This window comes from Pituophis catenifer, unplaced genomic scaffold, assembly GCF_029215685.1.
Source record: "Pituophis catenifer annectens isolate HBS135680 unplaced genomic scaffold, rPitCat1.0.hap2 SCAF_3, whole genome shotgun sequence".
In the NCBI taxonomy this organism is placed as follows: Eukaryota; Metazoa; Chordata; class Lepidosauria; order Squamata; family Colubridae; genus Pituophis; species Pituophis catenifer.
Genome location: NW_027256883.1, coordinates 180,818,503 through 180,839,026, shown reverse-complemented (window position 1 = coordinate 180,839,026; position 20,524 = coordinate 180,818,503). Strand labels below are relative to the sequence as shown.

Below are 20,524 nucleotides of genomic sequence, written 5' to 3'. Positions count from 1 at the left end.
TCAGTTATCTTTTTTAAAAAATGGAAATATGATTTAAAGAATGGTATTGTCTCTTAACGAAATTCAAAACCCAGAGGCCAGGAAAATTTAAAATCCCTATTATATAATCATAGCTGTATTTGGAAATCTAGGTAAGCCTTCAAAGAGTTATAAATGATACGCTCTTGGGCAACATTACATTTGGCCTTTTTTAAATCAGTGACATCTAGAAACTAACACAGTATTTAGTAAATAGTGCAAGTATAACCAACCTATATGGATATATCAAATATTTGAACCAGCCATCCTTTTATTAAAAAATACATATGAAAGGAATCAAACACTAGTGTGATAGGTCAGGGTTTTTAAATCAATGTTATTTGAAAGTGCATAATTAGTCTATTGTATCCTCATCCCCAAAGCAAGGAGTCACCCACACCCAAGAAAATAAATACATTCATCCCTTGATTTCTGATTGGATAACACACACACAAAGCCTCAGTAGTTTCATGGGAGAAAATGCCAAGGTCACACTGAAAGCCACAGCACACAATTGAGGGATGGAGGAGCATTATCCACAGGGTTATGTTTCCACCAGCAAAGTGACTTGTCTTCACATATCTAATACAAGCTGCATTATATATCAGAGGCATATTAAGGAGATAGGGAGCTGGGAATCTTAGGTGCCACCACAGAGGAATGGCTTGAGCAAGTCAACAGTTCCAGCTCACTTTGGAGATGATTATTCAGAAATCCTTAGTGGATATGAAGGAGGTTAGCTTTTCTGGCTGAAAGCATAAGAAATACAGAATAACAAAATTGAAATGCAAAAAATGTGTACTGACATTCATTCTGGACATATACACTGCAATCCCTTTATAGGTATCACATTTCAACCTTATTTGCAGTGCAACTTGAAGGTGACCACTGTAACTTTGGGAATCTCTTATGATTTGAAGTAATAACTCGTAGTGCGTGGGCACATCCGGTCCCTAAAAAGTACCTTGGATAGAGGTTTTCTTCAAAAGCATATTTATAAATAACTGCTGCACTCAAGATGCCACAGACGTCTTTCATTGTTCTGCTACTGGCCAGTGTTTGTAGGTTAGAAGGCAAATGTAAACATAAACCTGGTTGTTGCTTAAGCACTAGCACATAATTTTTTTCTCTAGTGCATATTGATTCTAGTCTCTGGTATTTTTAAAAAATATTTAAAGATCTAGTGCTGCCTGCTTGCTTGCCTGTTGTTCTTCCCAATAGACATGACTGCATCTCCCAGCAGGTAATTTTCCTCTATGTCTGCCCCTTGCCCCACCTTATGTATTGCATATGTCAAGTTCATATACCGACATACATAATCTTTCATTTTCATAAATCAATTGCTTTCCAGAAGAACATGGACAATCTGGTGCAGAATCTGAAAAAATATCCAAAAAAAGTTTGGTCTGCTCATATGATGTTCATCAGCATATTTGGTATATGAAAATATTCAGGAACAAATTGAACTTTGGATGTGGTCAAAGCTCAATGACTATATGCTGATGATTAGAAACAATTCAGATTTTAGATATTCAGCAGGCAAACATTCTTGCAGCTCTGATGATTCATTTTTTACAGAGTTAGTCTACACAAGCATGCAGTTCATCCATTGTCAAGTCAAAGTGCGTTGGGTTTGGGTTTTTCTTCAAACCAGAATCAGTAGATTTGTTGATAATTTGCAGCATAGTCCAGATATTAAAAGTGACTTAATTCACAGCTACAGGATCAATAATTCCAAGTCAGACAATGCTTTTTCTGGTAATTGTTCCATGGAAGTGCTCTTTCCCAAGCCTTTCCTAAAGTCACTTCTCCCGTAGCACACAAACACCAGCATCACAACGTTGGGTTCCTAGTGATGTCACCACTTCCCAGTTGTCAATGATAGGATCATAGCATTCAATACTGCTCAGGAGTGAGTTTCCATCATACCTGTATACAATAGAGATTTACAGATGAAACTTTGCTGAGGTCCAGATACTTGGAGTCAAACTATCAGAATACCTTTGTCAAGAGGAAAATAAAGCTCTTCTAAGAGCTTTTTAAAGGTATTCAGAAATTAGCATAAGGCAAAGCTTGCTATACAGGTAGTCCTCAACTTACAACAGTTCCTTTAGTGACCATTCAAAGTTACAACATCACTGAAAAAAGTGACTTATGACCGTTTTTCATATTTACAACTGTTACAGCATCCCCAGGGTCACGTAATCAAAATTCGGATGCTTGGCGACTGGTTCATATTTATGACAGTTGCAAGGTCACGTGACCCCCTTTTGCGACCTTCTGACAAATAAAGTCAATGGGGAAGTCAGATTCACTTAACAACCGTATTACTAACTTAACAACTGCAGTGATTCACTTAACTGTGGCAAGAAAGGTCGTAAAATGAGGCAAAACTCACTTAACAAATGTTTCAGATAGCAACATAAATTTTGGGCTAAAATTTAAAATCGTGATCATAAGTCGAGGTCTCTTATCTACTTTTACTCATACTATTACTATACAATAGACCAATTTTCATTTTTATAAGAAATTTAGGATAAGGACAAGTGCATTTAAAAAAAAATTAAAAAAATTAAAAAAATTTTTTTTTAAAAAACAAACTATTAAACATATAAAAGCAAAATACTACACCATGTGTACACAAAACACATATATATCAATATAAACAACACTACATAAAAAGAAAAAATGACTTTAGCCACATATCCGTTATCTTATTGACAGTGCATTTTTTTTTAAAGCAAGTATAATGGTAAATGGAGACTTTACTAAATTATTTGAAATAAAAAAAGGAGTACGGCAGGGATGTCCACTCTCACCCTTACTTTTTATCTTGACATTGGAAAATCTATTGATAAAAATCAGAGTAAACAAAAAGATAAAAGGATTAAAAGTAAAACGAGAGGAATATAATGCCCAAGCATTTGCGGATGACCTTGTATTCTTCATAGAAGAACCATTAAAAACAGGACCAATATTGATAAAAGAAATAGAGGAATTTGGGAAGGTAGCTGGTTTAAAAATTAATAAATATAAGACCAAAATGTTAACGAAAAATATAACAGGAAAACAAATAGAGGAATTAATTAAAGAATTAGGATTACAGATAGTAAAAAAGGTGAAATGTTTAGGTATATGTTTGATAGCCAGATGTGCAACCATAAAGGAGAATAATAATGTAATTTTAGTTCAACAAATAAAAGAGGATTTAGAAAAATGGGGGAAACTGAAATTATCATTATTAGGGAGAATAGCAGTGATAAAAATGAACGTTCTGCCGAGGCTGCTTTATTTATCTCAGACAATTCCAGTAAAATTGGACAATTTTTTTTGTAAATCTGAATAAAATAACCACAAAATTTGTATGGGAAGGAAAAAAGGCAACAATTAAATTAAGTATATTGCAGGACGACAGAGCCAGAGGTGGATTTGGATTACCAGCATGGGAAACATATTATAAAGCAACGAGTTTGACATGGATTAGGGAATGGGTGAATTTGAAAAATCAAAGATTGCTAACCTTGGAGGGACACGATTTGATGATGGGGTGGCACGCCTTCTTATGGAACACCAGGAACAAAACACATAGGTATTTTTGCAATCATATATCAAGAGATTCATTAATTCATACATGGCAAGAAATTAAAAGTAAACACTATATGAAAGTTCCTGGATGGCTATCCACAATGGAGGCGATGATACACCCCAATACCCTGGCAATTCAAAAAATGGTAAGATATTATGAAATATTAGATCCCCAGGGAATGCTAAAAACACAAGAGGAACTAGGAGAGCAAGGAATACAGATAGACTGGTGGCCCTACTTACAGATAAAAACAAGATATAAAAATTGAACTAAAACCAATCAATTGGATAAACTTTTAGAAGCCACAGAGGAAAAATTGATTTAAAAAATTTATAAATATTTATTGGAATTTGATTTAGCAGAAGAATTAGTAAATGGACAAATGATAGCATGGGCAAGAAACATAGGACATAACATAGAATTGGAGGACTGGGAAAGAGTGTGGGAAAATAATTATATTATAACAAAATCAGTGGTTTATAAAGAGAACCAGTATAAAATGTGGTATAGATGGTATCTGGCCCCTTCGAGATTAGCAAAAATGTATTCAAATTTAAGTCCAACTTGCTGGAAATGCAAACAGGCATAGGGCACTTTTTTCCATGTCTGGTGGCTTTGCCCAAAAATTAGGAAATATTGGGAAAAAATAAGGATTTGGCTAATAGAAATAACATCGGAAAAAATAGAACTCAAACCAGAAATTTTTCTACTAGGGACGATTAAAGAAAATTATAAGAAATAAATAAAGTATTTAATACTATATATAGTCACTGCAGCCAGATTGGCGCTAGCTCAATTTTGGAAAACTGATCTACTGCCAACAGACCAACTGATAATTCAAAAAATCTATAATTGTGTGGAAATGGATAAATTAACATTCGAATTGAAAGATAAGGCAGACTCAAAATATTATATAGCATGGAATAGATGGTATGATTGGATAACTCAGAGAAATGAGGGCAAATGTAAAATTCTGAATGAAGACAAGTGCATTTTATTAATATATAATCTGGCAATGGACCCAGAATGCACTGACATCTTATATACTTCAGTAAACTGTTGGTTCTGTCGACATGATATAGACATAAAATAGTCTTATTTTTTAATATCTTTGGTTTCAAACCTACATCAGAATTCCCCCAAAGTGGTCCCCTCCAAGGGTTTCACTTCAGGTGAAACCCTGTGATCTAAGTAACTTGGAGCAAGACATACACAAACAAAGACACAAAGCAGTTCAGCAGTGTGATTGGCCTGTGATGTATACCATATTTCAAAGGCACAGTAACCATCAAAGCAGAAATAACTTTAAATATTTGAATAGGATGACAGATGTATGCACACAGAATCTAATTATACCAAAATAAATGGTATCTGGAGAGGTATAGAATATGTAGCCTATAATTCCATAAAACAAAGCAAGTGTCAGGGGTACCTAGAACATTTAAGGATCATAAATGTTAGTTCCATAGGCACCATCTGCTTACCCAGCTATGGCATAAAGCCTTCCACGGAGCACTGTTGCCCCCACGTAACAGCGGGGTGTTGTCATGCTTGTTACTGTTGTCCAAGAGTCTGTACGAATGTTATAAGCTTCCACAGAGGAGAGATGAGACGTTCCATCAAACCCTCCAACCACATAGATGTGGTCGTTCAGCAAGGCTACTCCAGCTCCTGCAAAGAGAAGTAATGAAATATGATAGCAAAGTAGATGAACGTCTTCTGTTAGACATGAGGGCATTATAGGAGACTGCATAGTCTGCTTTCCGTAAGACATGCTAACTTCTATCGTTGTGCATAAAAGTCATTAGCCCAACCCACCTCACAGGATTGTTGTTGTGGAAAAAATAGGAGTTTTGTTTGCTGCCCTGAGCTATATAATAAAAAGCAAAATAAAAATCTAATAATAACAACTGCATATGCCTTTATTTTTAACAACTGTTTCTTTATTATTCATAATTACTACCGAAAGCTTAAATTAATAGTAAATTAATTTGTGATGTTATATTGTTTCAGGGTATCAAGGAAGTTCACTTTTAAAATGTCTATTAAACATAATACAGTGAGAAACAATAATTGGTTTATGATGTAAAGATTGCTCTAATATGATGATTTAGAAGAGATTTTGGACAGATCCAGATTAGAAGAGATGATCAGCTTGGGGAATTCTACCTCCATAGTTGAATGTATTTTTTTAATATTTTCAGGAAGGCTGCTTGAGGAAAATATTTTTGCTTAACAGATACTGTCAACTAAATGTGTCTGACAGGATTTCAGTAAAGTACTGTATACATTTTACAGAAAGATGTAGATTTTTATTTTATCTCTTTCTCTTATTTAGATTTATTCTATCTAGAAAGCATTGAGTTTTTATTCCATAATTCCCTAACCCAATCAGAAACCTCACCTGAGCGTTTAGTAGCCATTGGAGTCACATTTGTCCAATGGCCTGTATGGGGATCATATCGCTCCACAGAATTTAAGATGTTTAGACCATCATACCCACCTAAATGCATACACAAGAAAAAGTAAAATAAATATTTCTGTTTTATATTCAAACTCAGAATGAAAAAAACCCATAAAAAGCAAAAAAAATAAAAACAAAAAACCCCATAGTGGGGAAAAAAAAAGGAAACAGATTTGTAACCATATTGATTAGAGGTCCTAATTTACCCACCTATAGTATTTGGATGCTGCAAAAAGAAATTCTACAAATATCAGCCCTAAACACAAAAGGGCCTTCACTCTGGTACGATATCATGCTGTCCTTGAAGGTTGATATAGGAAGATTCCTTGCCTGGAGAGACAATGCCTCTTGACGCTGGAGGCACAGAACTGCAGAGCATATGTCTCCCCAGTGCTTGTACTACAAAGGCTATTTGCAATAGCCTCATCTTACTACTATTAAATAAATATCCAAGGCACACAAGACAATTTTATACCATCCTGTTGTTTTTAGATACCAACCCTGTTACAACATACGTTTTTGGTTCTGTGCGGCAGCATTCAAAATTCCTTGGATGATTACCTCACTATAAACTAGATTTAACAAACACAAAAAATAACAAAATATTTTGTAATTTGATAATAGTTTTCCACCTATTAACCTTTTATGCTCCTATACCCATTTAATGTTCCTATTCCTTATTTTACAGTCTTGCTCTTTATATATACTTTTAGTTTTTAATTACATATCTTTTATATCTTATAGCTAACAATCATACCTCCCTTCTTTATACTAGTCTATGACCATAATAAAAATTTGATTTGATTTACAAATGCCAGGCTTGGACAAACACTGTATAGTGAATAGTGTTATATTTTGTTACATAACTATTCTAATTGCCTGGATGTTCTGACAGCTATAGTGCCAATTTACAGTATTCTAGGCATACTTGTGGAAGAAAGGTTACTCTAGGCTTCTTTAATGGTTTTCTTCATACATAAGGTATCAGAATATATTAGATTTAATGTTCCAAGAAAGATGATGGAGATTCATTTTAATTTCATAAAACCCAATTCAAATAAACTTTAATTTGTTACAAAAAAAATCTTAGAAACATCTCTTTTTCTAGCTGAAATTATGTTACAATGCTGATAAATTTTTAACTATCCAATAGTTTAGAACAGTTTTTTCTTATACAGTGCCTTAGTACTCAACTGCTTTGAAACTCATAACATTTGGTAGTCAAATGATGTGAAAATGTTGATGTGAAAATTTTTGCCTTGGTACTTTTGTCCTGGAACCAATTAACAACAAGTATCGAAGTACCACTGTATCTCTTAAATGCACAAATATTAAAGAACTGATGCAATCTGACCATTCCTATCTTGCAGTACTCCATTTACAGTTACAATTTTGAGATACAGAAAACTTGTACTAAGGGCTTTCTAGGTAAAAATATTTTCATACTTGATACATTACATACAACAGAAAATCTGTGGATGTTGGAATATGTTTGATTAACATTTTTAATACTAGGACATCCAAATGGGAAGAGGGTTTACATACCAAGGCAATAGATAATATTATTGGCCACAACCAGTCCTGCACCTTCACGAGCTGTCTGCATATCTCCTAACATACTCCACTGATCAATATTTGGATCATATCTTTCCATACTGGTGTGGCGTCTGCTGCCATCAAAGCCTCCAGAAACATAGATCATATCTATAACATAACAAATTGGAGTCAGTTATTTCAAGAGAAAGGTTTTTCTTTATCACAATTTTTCTAAAAAAGTCTTATTAAATTATGTGTATTACTGTTTTACTTTATTTCTAAAGCACCCCACAGTGTATCAAATGAAATATAGAAATGTATAAATAAATACAAGTACAAATGATAAAAGCAAGGGTGAACTACCAAAGGAGTAAATATTATATCAAGAATCTGCATTTTCCATTGGTTTAGAAATCAAGCTAAGAAATTTAGAAATTTCCCTGCCATGTTGAGGATCACATGCAAAAGTAGATGGGGCTGGGATACTTTTTAGAGTTTATGAAATTAGTAATGGGTTACACTGTTCAAACCTCTGTATTAAACCCCCTAAAATTAACCCCCTAAATCAGGAAGACAAAATACTGTACACACAAATGATTGGTTCTATAGCTTCAAAAATTTTGTCCTAATATCTTCAGGGTACACAAACTGAAAATTGCAGCAAAAGGCAAAAGATGTATTTAGGACACTTAGATAAACAGACAGAGGTGTATGCATTTTGAAAATGATTTGAAAGAAAATGGTAAAAAAGGCTCATGCATGATAAAAATACTGAACATGAAGATTTTGAAGTCAAACTATCATTTGTTTCAATTTCTCATTCAAAATGAAATTAGACTTGATCTTTGCATGTGTAACTAAATCATTTAAAAAAATTATGCACAAGTCAAATATAGTATATGCTCCACCCAACATATGGCAATCAGAGGAATTTATGCAGACATTTTTCCATCCCCCATTTCTGCCATGTATTGATTCTCTTGTGGGAGGTTGGGTTATTACTTTGGTTAATTATTATTGTTGGTAATATTAATTTCCAACTCCTACAAGAGAAGCTGTATAAGAACTCTAGAGAAGCACAAGCATACTGCAGCAACCCTGAACAGCAGAAAAAGGAAACAGATCATCTATAAAACATCTTCCACAAAATGAATATTCATGCACCTTCATCACAAAGTGCCTGATCATTCAATCCAATATAGCACAACCAACTCAAGCTGTAAAAAGGATAATGCTGCCATACATCAAAAACATTTCAGAAAGCACCAACATACTATTACAACCACATGGAATCAACATAGCACACAAGCCAACTAAAGCCCTCCAAAACATCCCAAGTAAAGCAAAAGTCCCAGCAGCCTCAGAAGAAAAACAGGAGTCATCTACAACATACAATGTAAAGACTGCAGTAGCCAGTATGTAGGACAAACAGGCAGAAGACTAGCTAATTAGGTTCATTGTGAATCCAATGAACCCTAATTAGCAGACAGAAGACATGATGAAAACTCTTTAATTTCACAACATATGGGCAGACTTAACCATAGTTTCAACTGGGAAACTGTGACAATCCTAGATGAAGCTACGTTAAAAATCCTAGAGAATTTCTGCAAACCTGGCTTTCAGACAAATTGGCCATCAATAGATACATAGACATAAACATCTAGTACTGTGCAAAAGAAACAATCAACAAGCCAAAAAAAGAAGAAAAAGATCAAAACAACTCCACACCTGTAAACAACAACCGGATGAACATAGATTAACACCAGGATTAACATCAGACTAACAATCAAGAAGTAAACAATACTCCAATCAAGGAACTTCCAAACAAGCTAACAGTGAATAGCCCAATCAAAGAATTACCAAGACCATTCCCATCAACACTGACAAGGCAAGCCACCAGAACATAAATTGAGAGCAAACCCCAACTCCTTACTAGCACTGATGATGTTACCTAGTTTGGATAATGAAGAATCTGCAAGAAAACAACCAAGCTCAGAGAGCACTAAAGATCCCTTCATTAATACTTATTTCCCACATGTAGATTTTTTTCCAAGAATAATCATTAGTTGGTTGTTTTTCAATACATACCTCCTAGAGTTGTGGCTCCTGCTAGACCCCGTCGAACATTCATTGGAGCCACAGAGTACCAAATGCTATCTTCATCAGAAGTATAATCTAAGCATTCCACAGAGCTCAAACGTGAACGACCATCATAGCCACCTATTACATATATCCGGTCATGCAAGGAAACTGTAGCAACATAGCGTCTTTTGCGGCTGATGCTCTATGTAAGTTAAAAGAAAGAAAACAGAATCAAATTTTTGTATCTAAAAAAGAAATTGGCACTAACAATTTTCTAGTGATAGAATACAGGATCAGGGAGAAAGAATGTAAACTGTATCAACATGGACTAATGCAGAAGTCTTCAAACACAGCTTGCTGGAGAATTCTGGGAGTTGAAGTCCACAAGTCTTAAAGCTGCCACGTTTGAAGACCTCTGGACTAATGTGACAGGGTTTATTTATAGGTGTCCAGTTAATCTGCAACAATAATACTCAATTTCCCATGCTTGCCTCTTCAAAATGCAGCACAGTTGTGTTTTTCTCAGCATACAATAAACCTGATCCCTATGGACCATAATGAATTCTGGAGAATTTTAATTCAGAGAGAAAAATGTCTTACGAAAAACAGGAAAATGTCTTCTATGTACTTTGAAAATATAAGAAAGTGATATTTCGTTTTGGAATATTCTTAAATCTTAATTTAGCAATCTTACATACAATATGGTTTTCTCAGTAATCCTTAAATCGTTCTGGAAGCAAATTTTAGAAATGTGAGAAAGTGGTTTGCTTAACACTGTCATTCCATTAACAAATACTGAGATGACAGCTAACAACGGTCTGACCTTGAATCTGTTCCTGTCTGCATCCATCTGTATTACAATCCATTCATGTAGTAGACTACTACTGTGTTACTTCCCTGAGGAGTATAGACAGGAAGAGACAGTTATCTTCTACTATTCACAAATAGGATGTTCCAGTTTTATATCCATTCTTACATGGAGATTTCTAAAAAAAACATATAAAGTTCTCCCTCTGACAGATTTTACCTATTCAAACACTACTGGTGGAAAACAACTAGAGAAAAAACGTTGTGAAATCAGAAGCATTGGGCAAGGAAAACCTGATGCTTCTTTGCAGTAAACTTCTTCATGCCAAAAATTTTTTGCTTTTTTTTAAAAAGGAAAAATGCTCTAGGAATCTTAGATTCATTACTGAATTATATGCAAATTGCCCCACAATGGACACCTAATATTTTATATATGTAAATAGCATGTTGTTGTTTTAAACATATATGATGAAGCAGATAATTACATACTGGTAGGAAACTCCATTCTTGTGTTTTGGGGTCATATTTCTCCACCACATCAATGGGAGACTGTTGACTTCCAAAACCCCCAATTACTAAGAGAACTTCATTGGCACCTAAATGAAAGAGACCACCATAATGTTACACATCAGTAAGCTTTACAACTAAAAATGGGATAAAAAATTTAAATAACTTTTAAATAAACTGAAAGACAGTCTGGTATACTACCACAGGAACTGGACTAGAAGTGGGAAGATTTAGGATTTAGCACTTCCCTTAGGCACAAAACCAGATGGATAAACTTGCACTAGTCACTTATCTGTAATCGAGGCCAGGGAAAAGCAAACTGAAAACCACTCTCACTGCTGCATTATGCCCTGAAAGCTTTGTATGCAAGCTATGTTACAGCAGTATGAAACAAGTGAAGACTGCAACCAAGCAGGATAAATGCAAAGAAAATAACACTCCAAATAAAGAAGAACAAATTCTCTACCATATTCAAATACTTTTTCCTGAAGGAAATAAGATGCATTGAAACCAGGAAACTGAGAGTTCTAGTCCCACCTTAGGCATGAAAACTAGCTGGGTGACCTTAGACTAGTCCCCTATTTGTGGTTGTTATTGTGGAGAAAACAGGAGGAGGAAGTAATATTATATATATTTATAAAAATAATAAAGGTGTGACAAAACATCTAAAATTAAAAAAAAGCATAAAGTTCTCAGAGTATTTTATACTAAGGCTGTGCAGCACTTTAGCTGAGTACATAATCATATAATAACTATCTGCAACTGCTTAAAGGAACAGCATCTTTTTCTAGGATATATACCAGTGATGGCGAACTTTTTAGGCACTGAGTGCCCAAACTGTGTGGGCGCGCATGCCCGAACTGAAAGGTCAGCACGCGTGCAATTGCACGCATGCATGGACATGCACAAACATGCACATGCACAAATGTGCGCATGCACGGACATGCACGCAGATATGCATGCATGCGTAGCAGAGACCCAAAGACCAGCTGGCCGGCGGGGCATCCCAACACCGGCAGCGCAGCAATCTTTAATTTATCAAGCCCAGTATCTTTTGCAGCAGTATTAACATAATACTATGAATCTATTAAGCCCTAAACCTGGCAACTGACAAAAAGCAATAAACGTAAGAATGGAACATGACATTTCCTTCTTCTTAAATGTTAATTTGAATCTTTTGCCACTTACCTAGACGTGCTCGGGTTCTGGGACCTTGCATTTGGCTCCGGAGTTCAGGTCTTAAATGAAACTTTTTAGCTTCATCTACAAGATCTCTGCACTGTAAACTGCATCGAATAAAAGGCTGGGGAAATATAACAAGACTATATAATTTTTACAATATATACAAGTCTGCAGTACCACAGAGGTTTATTATTCCTACACTTCCTTATGAAAATAATAAAAAGAACATTTGTATTTATATTAAAACAGTATTTTTAAAAGGAATAATTAGACATGTACAGACATATACAAACTTGTGTTGCATTAGCAGAAGGAACCCATTCTAAAGCTAAACAATTACACTACTATAAAATTGCTGAGTTTTAGACTATTTCTTTTACACTAATGAATCATCTGTACCACAAGTATTAATCCTGATGAAACCACTTGGGCGAAAGACATCTTTGAAGGACAGATGCAGTACCAAAAACATAAGAAAAAGTCACTTTTACTCTCAGTGTATTTAAGAGAACCCCTGATTTGTTTTATTTGGTCTGCTTTCAGTTCACTTGAAAAATGATATTGCAAAATTGGGAAAAAAGCAATCAAAATAACTTTCCCAAAGAAATTGTACCTGTGGTTTCTTCAATATGGAGCAAAGGGAAGTAATGCCTGACTAATATAAATTGCACATGGTATGAAAAACATGGAGAGAAAGCTTCCCTCCCCCTCCCCCCCCACCCCACGTTAGAACATAGTAGCATTCATTGAAACCTGAACTGATATAAATGTGCTAAATTCAGGAATCCATGGGGATGCTTAACAAAATATGCACTCTGATGTGATTTTAATTCTTTTTGTATTTACATGCTATGCTGTAATATAAATACAAAACCCATAAAATGCTAGGGAATTCCTGGAAGCTTGGTATTCAAATGAGCCATCAACAGACACAGAGATAAACATTTACACACCATTCAGAAAAAGACAACAAAAAAGCTAAGAAGTACCAGAACAAAATACCAGAACAGCTAGTTAGCAGGGGTTTACACCACTTTCTAGCATTGATGATGTCACTTAAATTGGGTAATGAAATGTCTGCAAACAACTAAGCTCAGATAGCACCAAGAACTCCCCAGGTACAAAAAGATAGTTTGCAGTTTGACAAACATTTCTCTATTTTGGCATGTGATTAGGAACGAATGCTTATTAATTGCAGAATTTGCTGGAAATAGATATGCTGATGATTATTGAGATAAACAACTTTAAAAGGGACTGGAAAAGTGGTCCTCACTTTTGTTGGATACAATTCCATAAATGTATTGCAGAGAAGCATGGAAGCACAAATGCAGAACCTGCCTGCGATTCATTAAAACAGAAGTGTCTTTTTCCAGGCAGCCATCTGATCTGAAAAGGCATGTAGCTGCTTTAGTAAGTTGCAGGTCAGATGTACATGTGCTCTGAAGCATCTTTTTGGAATGAAATCTGAAGCACTGCACAGCCTTAGATTCTACTGCTCCAATTAGCTCTTCTTATTTTAAGAATCATAGACAACATACTTTAAAGCACTGTTGCTACGAAGCAACAGTGGAAGAAGAGTATTACCCTTCTCTCCATGACTTTGAGCATGAAATTTGAAATATATCAAATTGATTGGTATTCATTATATTAGATGAACTACTGGCCTGATCCTACACCATGGTTCATCTTATATTCTTATATTGTGGTTAACTGGCTTCAGATTTTTTAATGGACGCACACCCTTAAAGAGACTGAATTTTTATTAGTCTGAAGAGGCCTTTGCAAATGTATTGATCTGTATTCACTGCAGGTGAATTTAAAATCATGAATATTTCTTTCAGTGCTGAAACAAATGCCCTTATATCTGCTACGTTGACATTGACATTTCTCAATGAACGAAGTACTATGGATTGCAAGCATTTCATGAAAAGCAGAAAATATCCCAAAGTGAATAAATGCTGTAGTGCAATAGTGATACTACTAATAATGAATACTCTCAGATGTAGTATTACTATAAATGGACAAGGTCCTCCCTAACTATGATCATAATATTAAACTGATGCTCTTCTGACAAGTTTAATAGTTGGACATAGTTTGAACTGTAATAACATTTGGAAAAACACAGCTTGCCTACCCTAACTGTATTAAACATTTCTAAAAGATGAGTAATACAGAACCTGGACCAACCTCAGTATCTATGACATCAGTGATATAGCGTGGAGTTAGAAGTGGCATGCGCACATATTGCAAAAGCTCTGGTAAAGAGGCTTCCCGTTCCTTTTTTGAGTGCTTCACCCAATTAATAACTGCTTCAAAGACAGGCTCTTCAGACGCTACCTGTAAGAAAAGAAGCAAAACTCCTCAGACTTCTGCAAAAAGAGTTGGCTATGATTCAAGATAGCTTCCTGGCAGCCCAAACACAGGTTGTATCTCTACTGTGGGAAAATTGCTTAGCAAATTATGATTGCTCAAAAAACCCCAATCATATATTACAAGTATCTGTCTTCCAATGAAAATCTTTAGTTTTGTCTTATGACTGTCACAAATATAAAGTGTGAACATGTGACATGTAGAGATGTCATATGATTAAAGGCAAAGGACTAAAAGAATTTAGGGCTTTTTCTGTTTATTTTTTTTAATCCTATCTAAAGGCTGGGGGGCAGTTCTCATTGGCAGCCCCAGAAGAAATAATAATAATAATTTCACAAATTTTCATTTTTTAAATTTTGAAGCATTCAAATAGGACTTTTAGCCAGTTTGCTCTGTTGATTAAGGCATCAAGCTAGAAACCAGGAGATTGTAAATTCTAATCCCCCCTTAGGCATGAAAGTTGGTTGGGTGAGTTCGGGTTGGGGAAAATAGGAGAAGGAAGGAATATGTTCACCACTTTGAGTTATATATAAAAATAATGAAGGTGAGATAAAAATAAATAATAAAAAACAAGATCCTCCCATATTTCCCATTAGAAAAATACATTAACATGAAAAGGAAAGAATGACTAGTGTGCAAACAATCTTATCACACTTCATTGAAAAAGCTGCTTTAAATGTATACATTATGTGATTCTCAAAAGAATACAAAAATCCTGTTTATACAGCTTGACAAATATATGATCGGTTTGCATTCATCACATGTCACAATTAAATATTATTTGCTTTAAACTGCAGTAACGGATGAGTTCTTACCTGAATTTCATCGCACTTGATGAGTTTTTCCACTTCTTCTTGACTGAGGAGGATAAACTCTTCATGTTGTACTACATCTGGAAAATGCTTCTGACTAAAAACCTCTGCTGCCAGCATTAAATCAACACAATTATGCGTTTCAGCAAAATCTCGAATACCCAAACAGTTAGAAGGATCCAACTGGCTTTCCAGGAATTCACAGCAAGCCTGCTTTACTCCTACAAGAAAATAAAATAATGGTTGGCACTTTGAGTGGTCAAATCATAATTCTGAAAAATTACCTGGGAATCAAATTTAAATTAAAAGTGAAAAGGAGCAATATTTATTTCTATTGAACAGCAACACAAACAAATGTAATGTTATATTGGGTTTCAAGTGTGGTCAGGAAAATTCATATCTTTACAAGTTGATGTTGCCATTATGAGTCATAAACACTTCTTTTTATAAGTTCAATAAGCTGTATTTGACATAAATGCCACTTCTTAATTCCATCTTACAAAACTACTGATATAAATCTGGTTATGATCAATATTTATAGCTGTGATATTTTTTGACATTTTAAACACCTCTAAAATGAAAAATCACATATTGATTGTACTAGGACAGATCATCAATTATTTGAAAACTATTAAATGGCCATTCAAAATATTCAGCATTCAGAACTAAGCAAATGGAAAAAAGCTGGAACTTTGAGAATCAGTCGTAAGTACCACTCATTCAGTGTTATCGCAACTTTGAGAAGTTGCTGAATAAATGGTTGGTAAGCAAGGACTATATGTTATTTTAATACATCTTTAATTTACTAACTTTAGTATGTTTGTAAAGTTCTATTCATTTTTGTACACTGAAGGTGTCTGGACAATGCATCAGATCCTCAATTCCTGCTTTATACAATTTGTTTCTGGCATTACCTTTCAGCTGAAGTAGACAGGCTGCAGGGAGTAACTCCTGAACATTTTCTACTGTCACATGGACAGTTTCTGTATATACAAAATCCAGCAGTATTTCCATAGTTGAGGCTGTTAGTCCTTGGATATCCACATAGGGTTTATCTTTCTCTGAAAGCTTCACATTACAAGTAAAGTAAGTTTAATTACAAGGATTTATATTAATGATCTTTACTGGGTTATGAAAACTAATTTGGAAAACATAAGCATGGGTAAGAGGAAATAAGCACTTATTCAAACTTTTCATGTACTATAAAAATGATTATCATTAAAAGTGCACCCTTGAAAGACTACAACAAAGACATAAATATCTTAGTGCTTTTCCCCAGGAGTTTAAGATATTTCATTCACCATACCAATTAATTACTTTTCTTTTATATATAAATTACAACAAAATCTTCCTTCTGTAAAAAAATAGTTACTAGTCTACAAAATATAATTTATTTAAATAAAATATATTTATTGTTAATATATGTACTATTTCTGGCCTAGGTCACCTATAGACACATTTGGCAAAAGTAATTCGCTAAGTATTAATTTATTACAAGCATGAAATTACAACAAATAAAATTTCAAGAAGTGTAACTGGAGAAATAAGATATAGCATCAAAGAACATTTTGATTCTTTTTAGAAAACAATTTAACTTTCATTCATTTCAATCTTTTTTTAATAGTACTTCAACAGACTTTTGTCTTATAAGTTTAGAATTCATAACCATAGTATAACATAAATACTTTTTTAAATTATTTGCTTATAGATTTCAAATACATGTTAGAATTGTAGTTACCAAAGCATCACATAAGACTGTAAGTTAAGGATCCTCTAATTCAAATGTATTGCCATCAAATAAATACTAATGTATTATTTGATTATATATGTTATACCATGTTCCCTTGAAAATAAGACACTGTCTTATATTTTTTTGAACCCTGAAATAAGCGCTTGGCCTTATTGCCATGCACTCAAAAGCCCGATTGGGCTTATTATCAGGCGATGTCTTATTTTGGGGGAAACAGGGTAGTATACATACAAAAAAGTATATAAAATGTGAAAGAGGGAAAATATTATGCAAAAACAAGATACAAACGAATTAAATTCTCAAATACCCCCAAAAGACCTATTCTCTATAACCCTATAGGAGAAAAGCCAATAAGAAGATATATCATTGTGCAAAATGATGTGGCCTTCCAATCTTTGCTCAAATGAAAGGGCCCAAGTTATGAAAGGGCCCAAGGTTTAATATTGAACTTCATATTAACTTTTATACAAGTTGAAATATGCCCAAATATATATACTGGAAATTAAATTGTAGGGAGAAGAAACATTGTTACCTATCCATTATTGTTCTGTTGTCAATTGTTATGATTATTACACTGTAACAATTTAAAGTTACTGGGCAACATGGAACTTCAGAAAAACATGACTTTAGATAATGTTTGATATATATTTTTGCTACCGATTTTAACCTCTGTATAAGAATACCCACACCCAGAGCCCAAACAATACACATTTGTTTAGAAACAAATCCCATTGCCTTACTTCCAGATTACACATAGAACTGCAGCTGTACAATACAATTTTATGCACATATACTGGGTAAATCTCAAACAATGCAATGAGTCTTATTTCCAGGAAGATTTATACTTCGATTGCAGTGATATTTTTAACTGTTAAGTCTCTGGCACATGTTACTCGCATGAAAAAAAAAAAACCAAAATATGTTTGATGTCTATCTTACCTACCTCACTTGTGAACATAGCACAGAAGTAGTCACTGCAAGCAGCTAATACAATACGATGAGCTGGAAAGTCTTTTTGTTCCACACGCAGGGTCACATCACATAGCGTATTACTCTTTCGCAAAGAGTTCATTGCATTGAGAATAGACTTGGCATGTGAATTAGTCATTATATCTTTAGGAGCCATAGTCTTAGCCCAGCCAACAAGAGTGTTGAGAAGGCAGGTTCAGAGTATGAATAACCTGTGAAGGAAAGGTTTTCTTTTTAGGGTGTTCGGCTACAACCTATAGTTACACAGCTATAACAAAGTGCTATACACGTGTACCGAGTTTGATCTGTTTTAACTCAAAAAAAAAAAAAGTTGGGGATTTTGCACAATTCAAATTTAGTAATGAAAAATATTACTTCAAATTCAAATTTGAAATTTGAAAATATTCATTCAAATTCAAATTTTCAAATTCAAAATGAAAAATAGGCTACTTCAACACACACTTGAAAGTACTTCCGCAAATATGCCTTCTTATAGAATAAGCTTGATTGGAAGTTTTGCAAATGAAAAACAAGGCCATATCCACATTACAAATATAAACTTTTCCGGCTAATTCAACAAAAAATGCATTCACAATTAAAGCTTCCAAATGAACAAGAGCCTGCAGTACAGTGGCCTAAAGCACTGTTATTAACATCTGCTGCTTGCAATTACTGCAAGTTCAAATCTCACCAGGCTCAAGGTTGACTCAGCCTTCCATCCTTTCAAAGGTAGGTGAAATGAGGACCCAGATTGTGGGGGCAATAAGCTGACTTTGTATAAATATACAAAAAGTATGAAGGCTATTGCTTAACGCATTGTAAGCTGCCCTGAGTCTCCGGAGAAGGGCAGCATATAAATTAAAGCAAAAAAAAAACCAAAAAAAAAACCTCTGGAAGAACACCAGGGACAGCATAACCGATTGGGATACAAAGACCCAAATTAACGAAAGGATGCTTCTGTCCCAGCCCAACCATCTCTATGTCAACGAACAGATTTAGCCACCCGCGCAAATAATTTTTGCCAATACTGATCTCACTACCCACCGGAAGACAATACCTTTATTCTCCAACCTGGAACGCTGCGATACACTTGTATATTCATATATAACCGCGGAGAGGGAAGAACGACTTCCGCAAACCCTAATTGGCACCAATTTTTGTCGAAAGAGCCCGCAAACCAGGGCAGAGGATTCACCTGCTCCGTTTCTTACGCTTTGACTTTATCTGCAGAGCCCTGCCGGATACCGGCGAGCTCTTTTAAGCCATGCAGTCAAAGCAGGGTCCCTCTTCTACCGAGCCGAGCAGGGAAAAGAACCGCCGGCGAAACATCTCTCTCCTCCACCATAACAATTTCACGAGGGGAGAAACTCCCACTTCCTCAGCCCCAACACGTCTCCTTCCTCTTTCACATTAGGCGCGTGCCGATTGCGTCACCGTTCGCGCCGGGGCAGAGACCAAAAAAAAAAAAAAAAAAAAGAGGCTGATTTCTATTTGAATTCAAGAGCAAAGAACTGCGGCCCGAAGAAAGGAGGGAACAGAGGGAATCTGTTTCGCCTTGGTTGCTAAGCAACGAAACAGCTTCCACTGTCGTCCCACGCCGCCTCGGTTCCGTTCAGTTCAGGGCCTTCCCCGGGGTTGGGGGAGTGGAGGATGGAAGGTGGCTGCTCTTTTTTTCTCTCTTCCTCGGCTTTTAATGTTTTGTTTTGCTTTATCACACTGCTTAAATAGCTCCGGGGGACACAGCAAAGGCGCGCTAAAGAAATGATTGGAATAAAGATTTGGGGTGGGGGGTATATTCGATTCAGTTATTGATTCCCGGTGACTGCCTGGACTAGTCAAAACTATTCTAGTCGTATAGGGCAGAGGTCTCCAACCTTGGCAACTTTGAGACTTGTGGACCTCAACTCCCAGAAGTCCTCAGCCAGCAAAGCTTCTGGGAGTTGAAGTCCACAAGTCTTAAAGTTGCCAAGGTTAGAGACCCCTAGTATAGGACGTATAATATGTTGACATAAACCCATTACGTTATTCCCTTTGGGGATAAACATTGGGAAGTACAGAAAAACAATCACAAATAACAAACTAAATGCACCGAAAGTGGATGATAACAGAAAAGGACATCTAAGGATCATGCAACTAAATGTCGGGGGTCAGATTTTGTACAGGCTGTAAGCACTTTGCACTGGCACCCTTGCTGAGGCCTCTTCTGTGAAAGCTGGCACACGATGCTTTCTTACTGCTTTAATGCTACACAAATTAAAGCCATTGGGGCCCAGGAACCTTTTTGCTTTGCTTCCTTTTCACTGAGGATTAACTGTGAAGCATCAGGTGCTGCCTGGAAAAGCGTCACTAACTGCTCAGGTGCAGGGAGGCTGAGAGAATATAGGCAGGTGCAGGGCATGTTGGAACCCAGGTGTGGAGCTTAATCATTGTCTTATCTTCTG

At 35.4% G+C, this 20,524-nt stretch overlaps 1 protein-coding gene across 3 annotated transcripts; it reads right to left on the bottom strand.

The window, feature by feature from the left end:
• Nucleotides 1–271: 271 nt before the first annotated feature.
• On the bottom strand, nucleotides 272–19,451 carry KLHL12 (kelch like family member 12). 3 transcript variants are annotated; one of them, XM_070939914.1, is made up of 12 exons: nucleotides 19,128–19,451; nucleotides 18,058–18,295; nucleotides 16,279–16,432; nucleotides 15,368–15,585; nucleotides 14,370–14,519; nucleotides 12,189–12,303; nucleotides 10,983–11,089; nucleotides 9,693–9,888; nucleotides 7,614–7,772; nucleotides 6,009–6,107; nucleotides 5,089–5,275; nucleotides 272–1,947 (listed from the first exon to the last, which is right to left on the bottom strand). In XM_070939914.1, exons 2-12 carry the CDS (start codon nucleotides 18,238–18,240, stop codon nucleotides 1,821–1,823), a joined length of 1,695 nt encoding a protein of 564 aa, XP_070796015.1. In that variant the 5' UTR covers nucleotides 18,241–18,295; nucleotides 19,128–19,451; the 3' UTR covers nucleotides 272–1,820. The 3 variants fall into 3 exon arrangements, with proteins under 3 accessions (XP_070796015.1, XP_070796014.1, XP_070796016.1); XM_070939913.1 differs by having other exon boundaries at nucleotides 19,141–19,451; XM_070939915.1 differs by lacking the exon at nucleotides 272–1,947 and adding an exon at nucleotides 3,440–3,577 and having other exon boundaries at nucleotides 19,141–19,451.
• Between the last annotated feature and the right edge of the window lie 1,073 nt (nucleotides 19,452–20,524).

Excerpts from the sequence above, each read along its gene's own strand:
- KLHL12 (XM_070939914.1), bottom strand. The coding sequence starts at position 18,240 with ATGGCTCCTAAAGATATAATGACTAATTCACATGCCAAGTCTATTCTC. Across the intron at positions 12,304-14,369 it reads CTGATGTCATAGATACTGAG|CCTTTTATTCGATGCAGTTT; the intron begins GTTGGTCCAGGT and ends ATATTTCCCCAG. Across the intron at positions 11,090-12,188 it reads CAGAACCCGAGCACGTCTAG|GTGCCAATGAAGTTCTCTTA; the intron begins GTAAGTGGCAAA and ends TCTTTCATTTAG.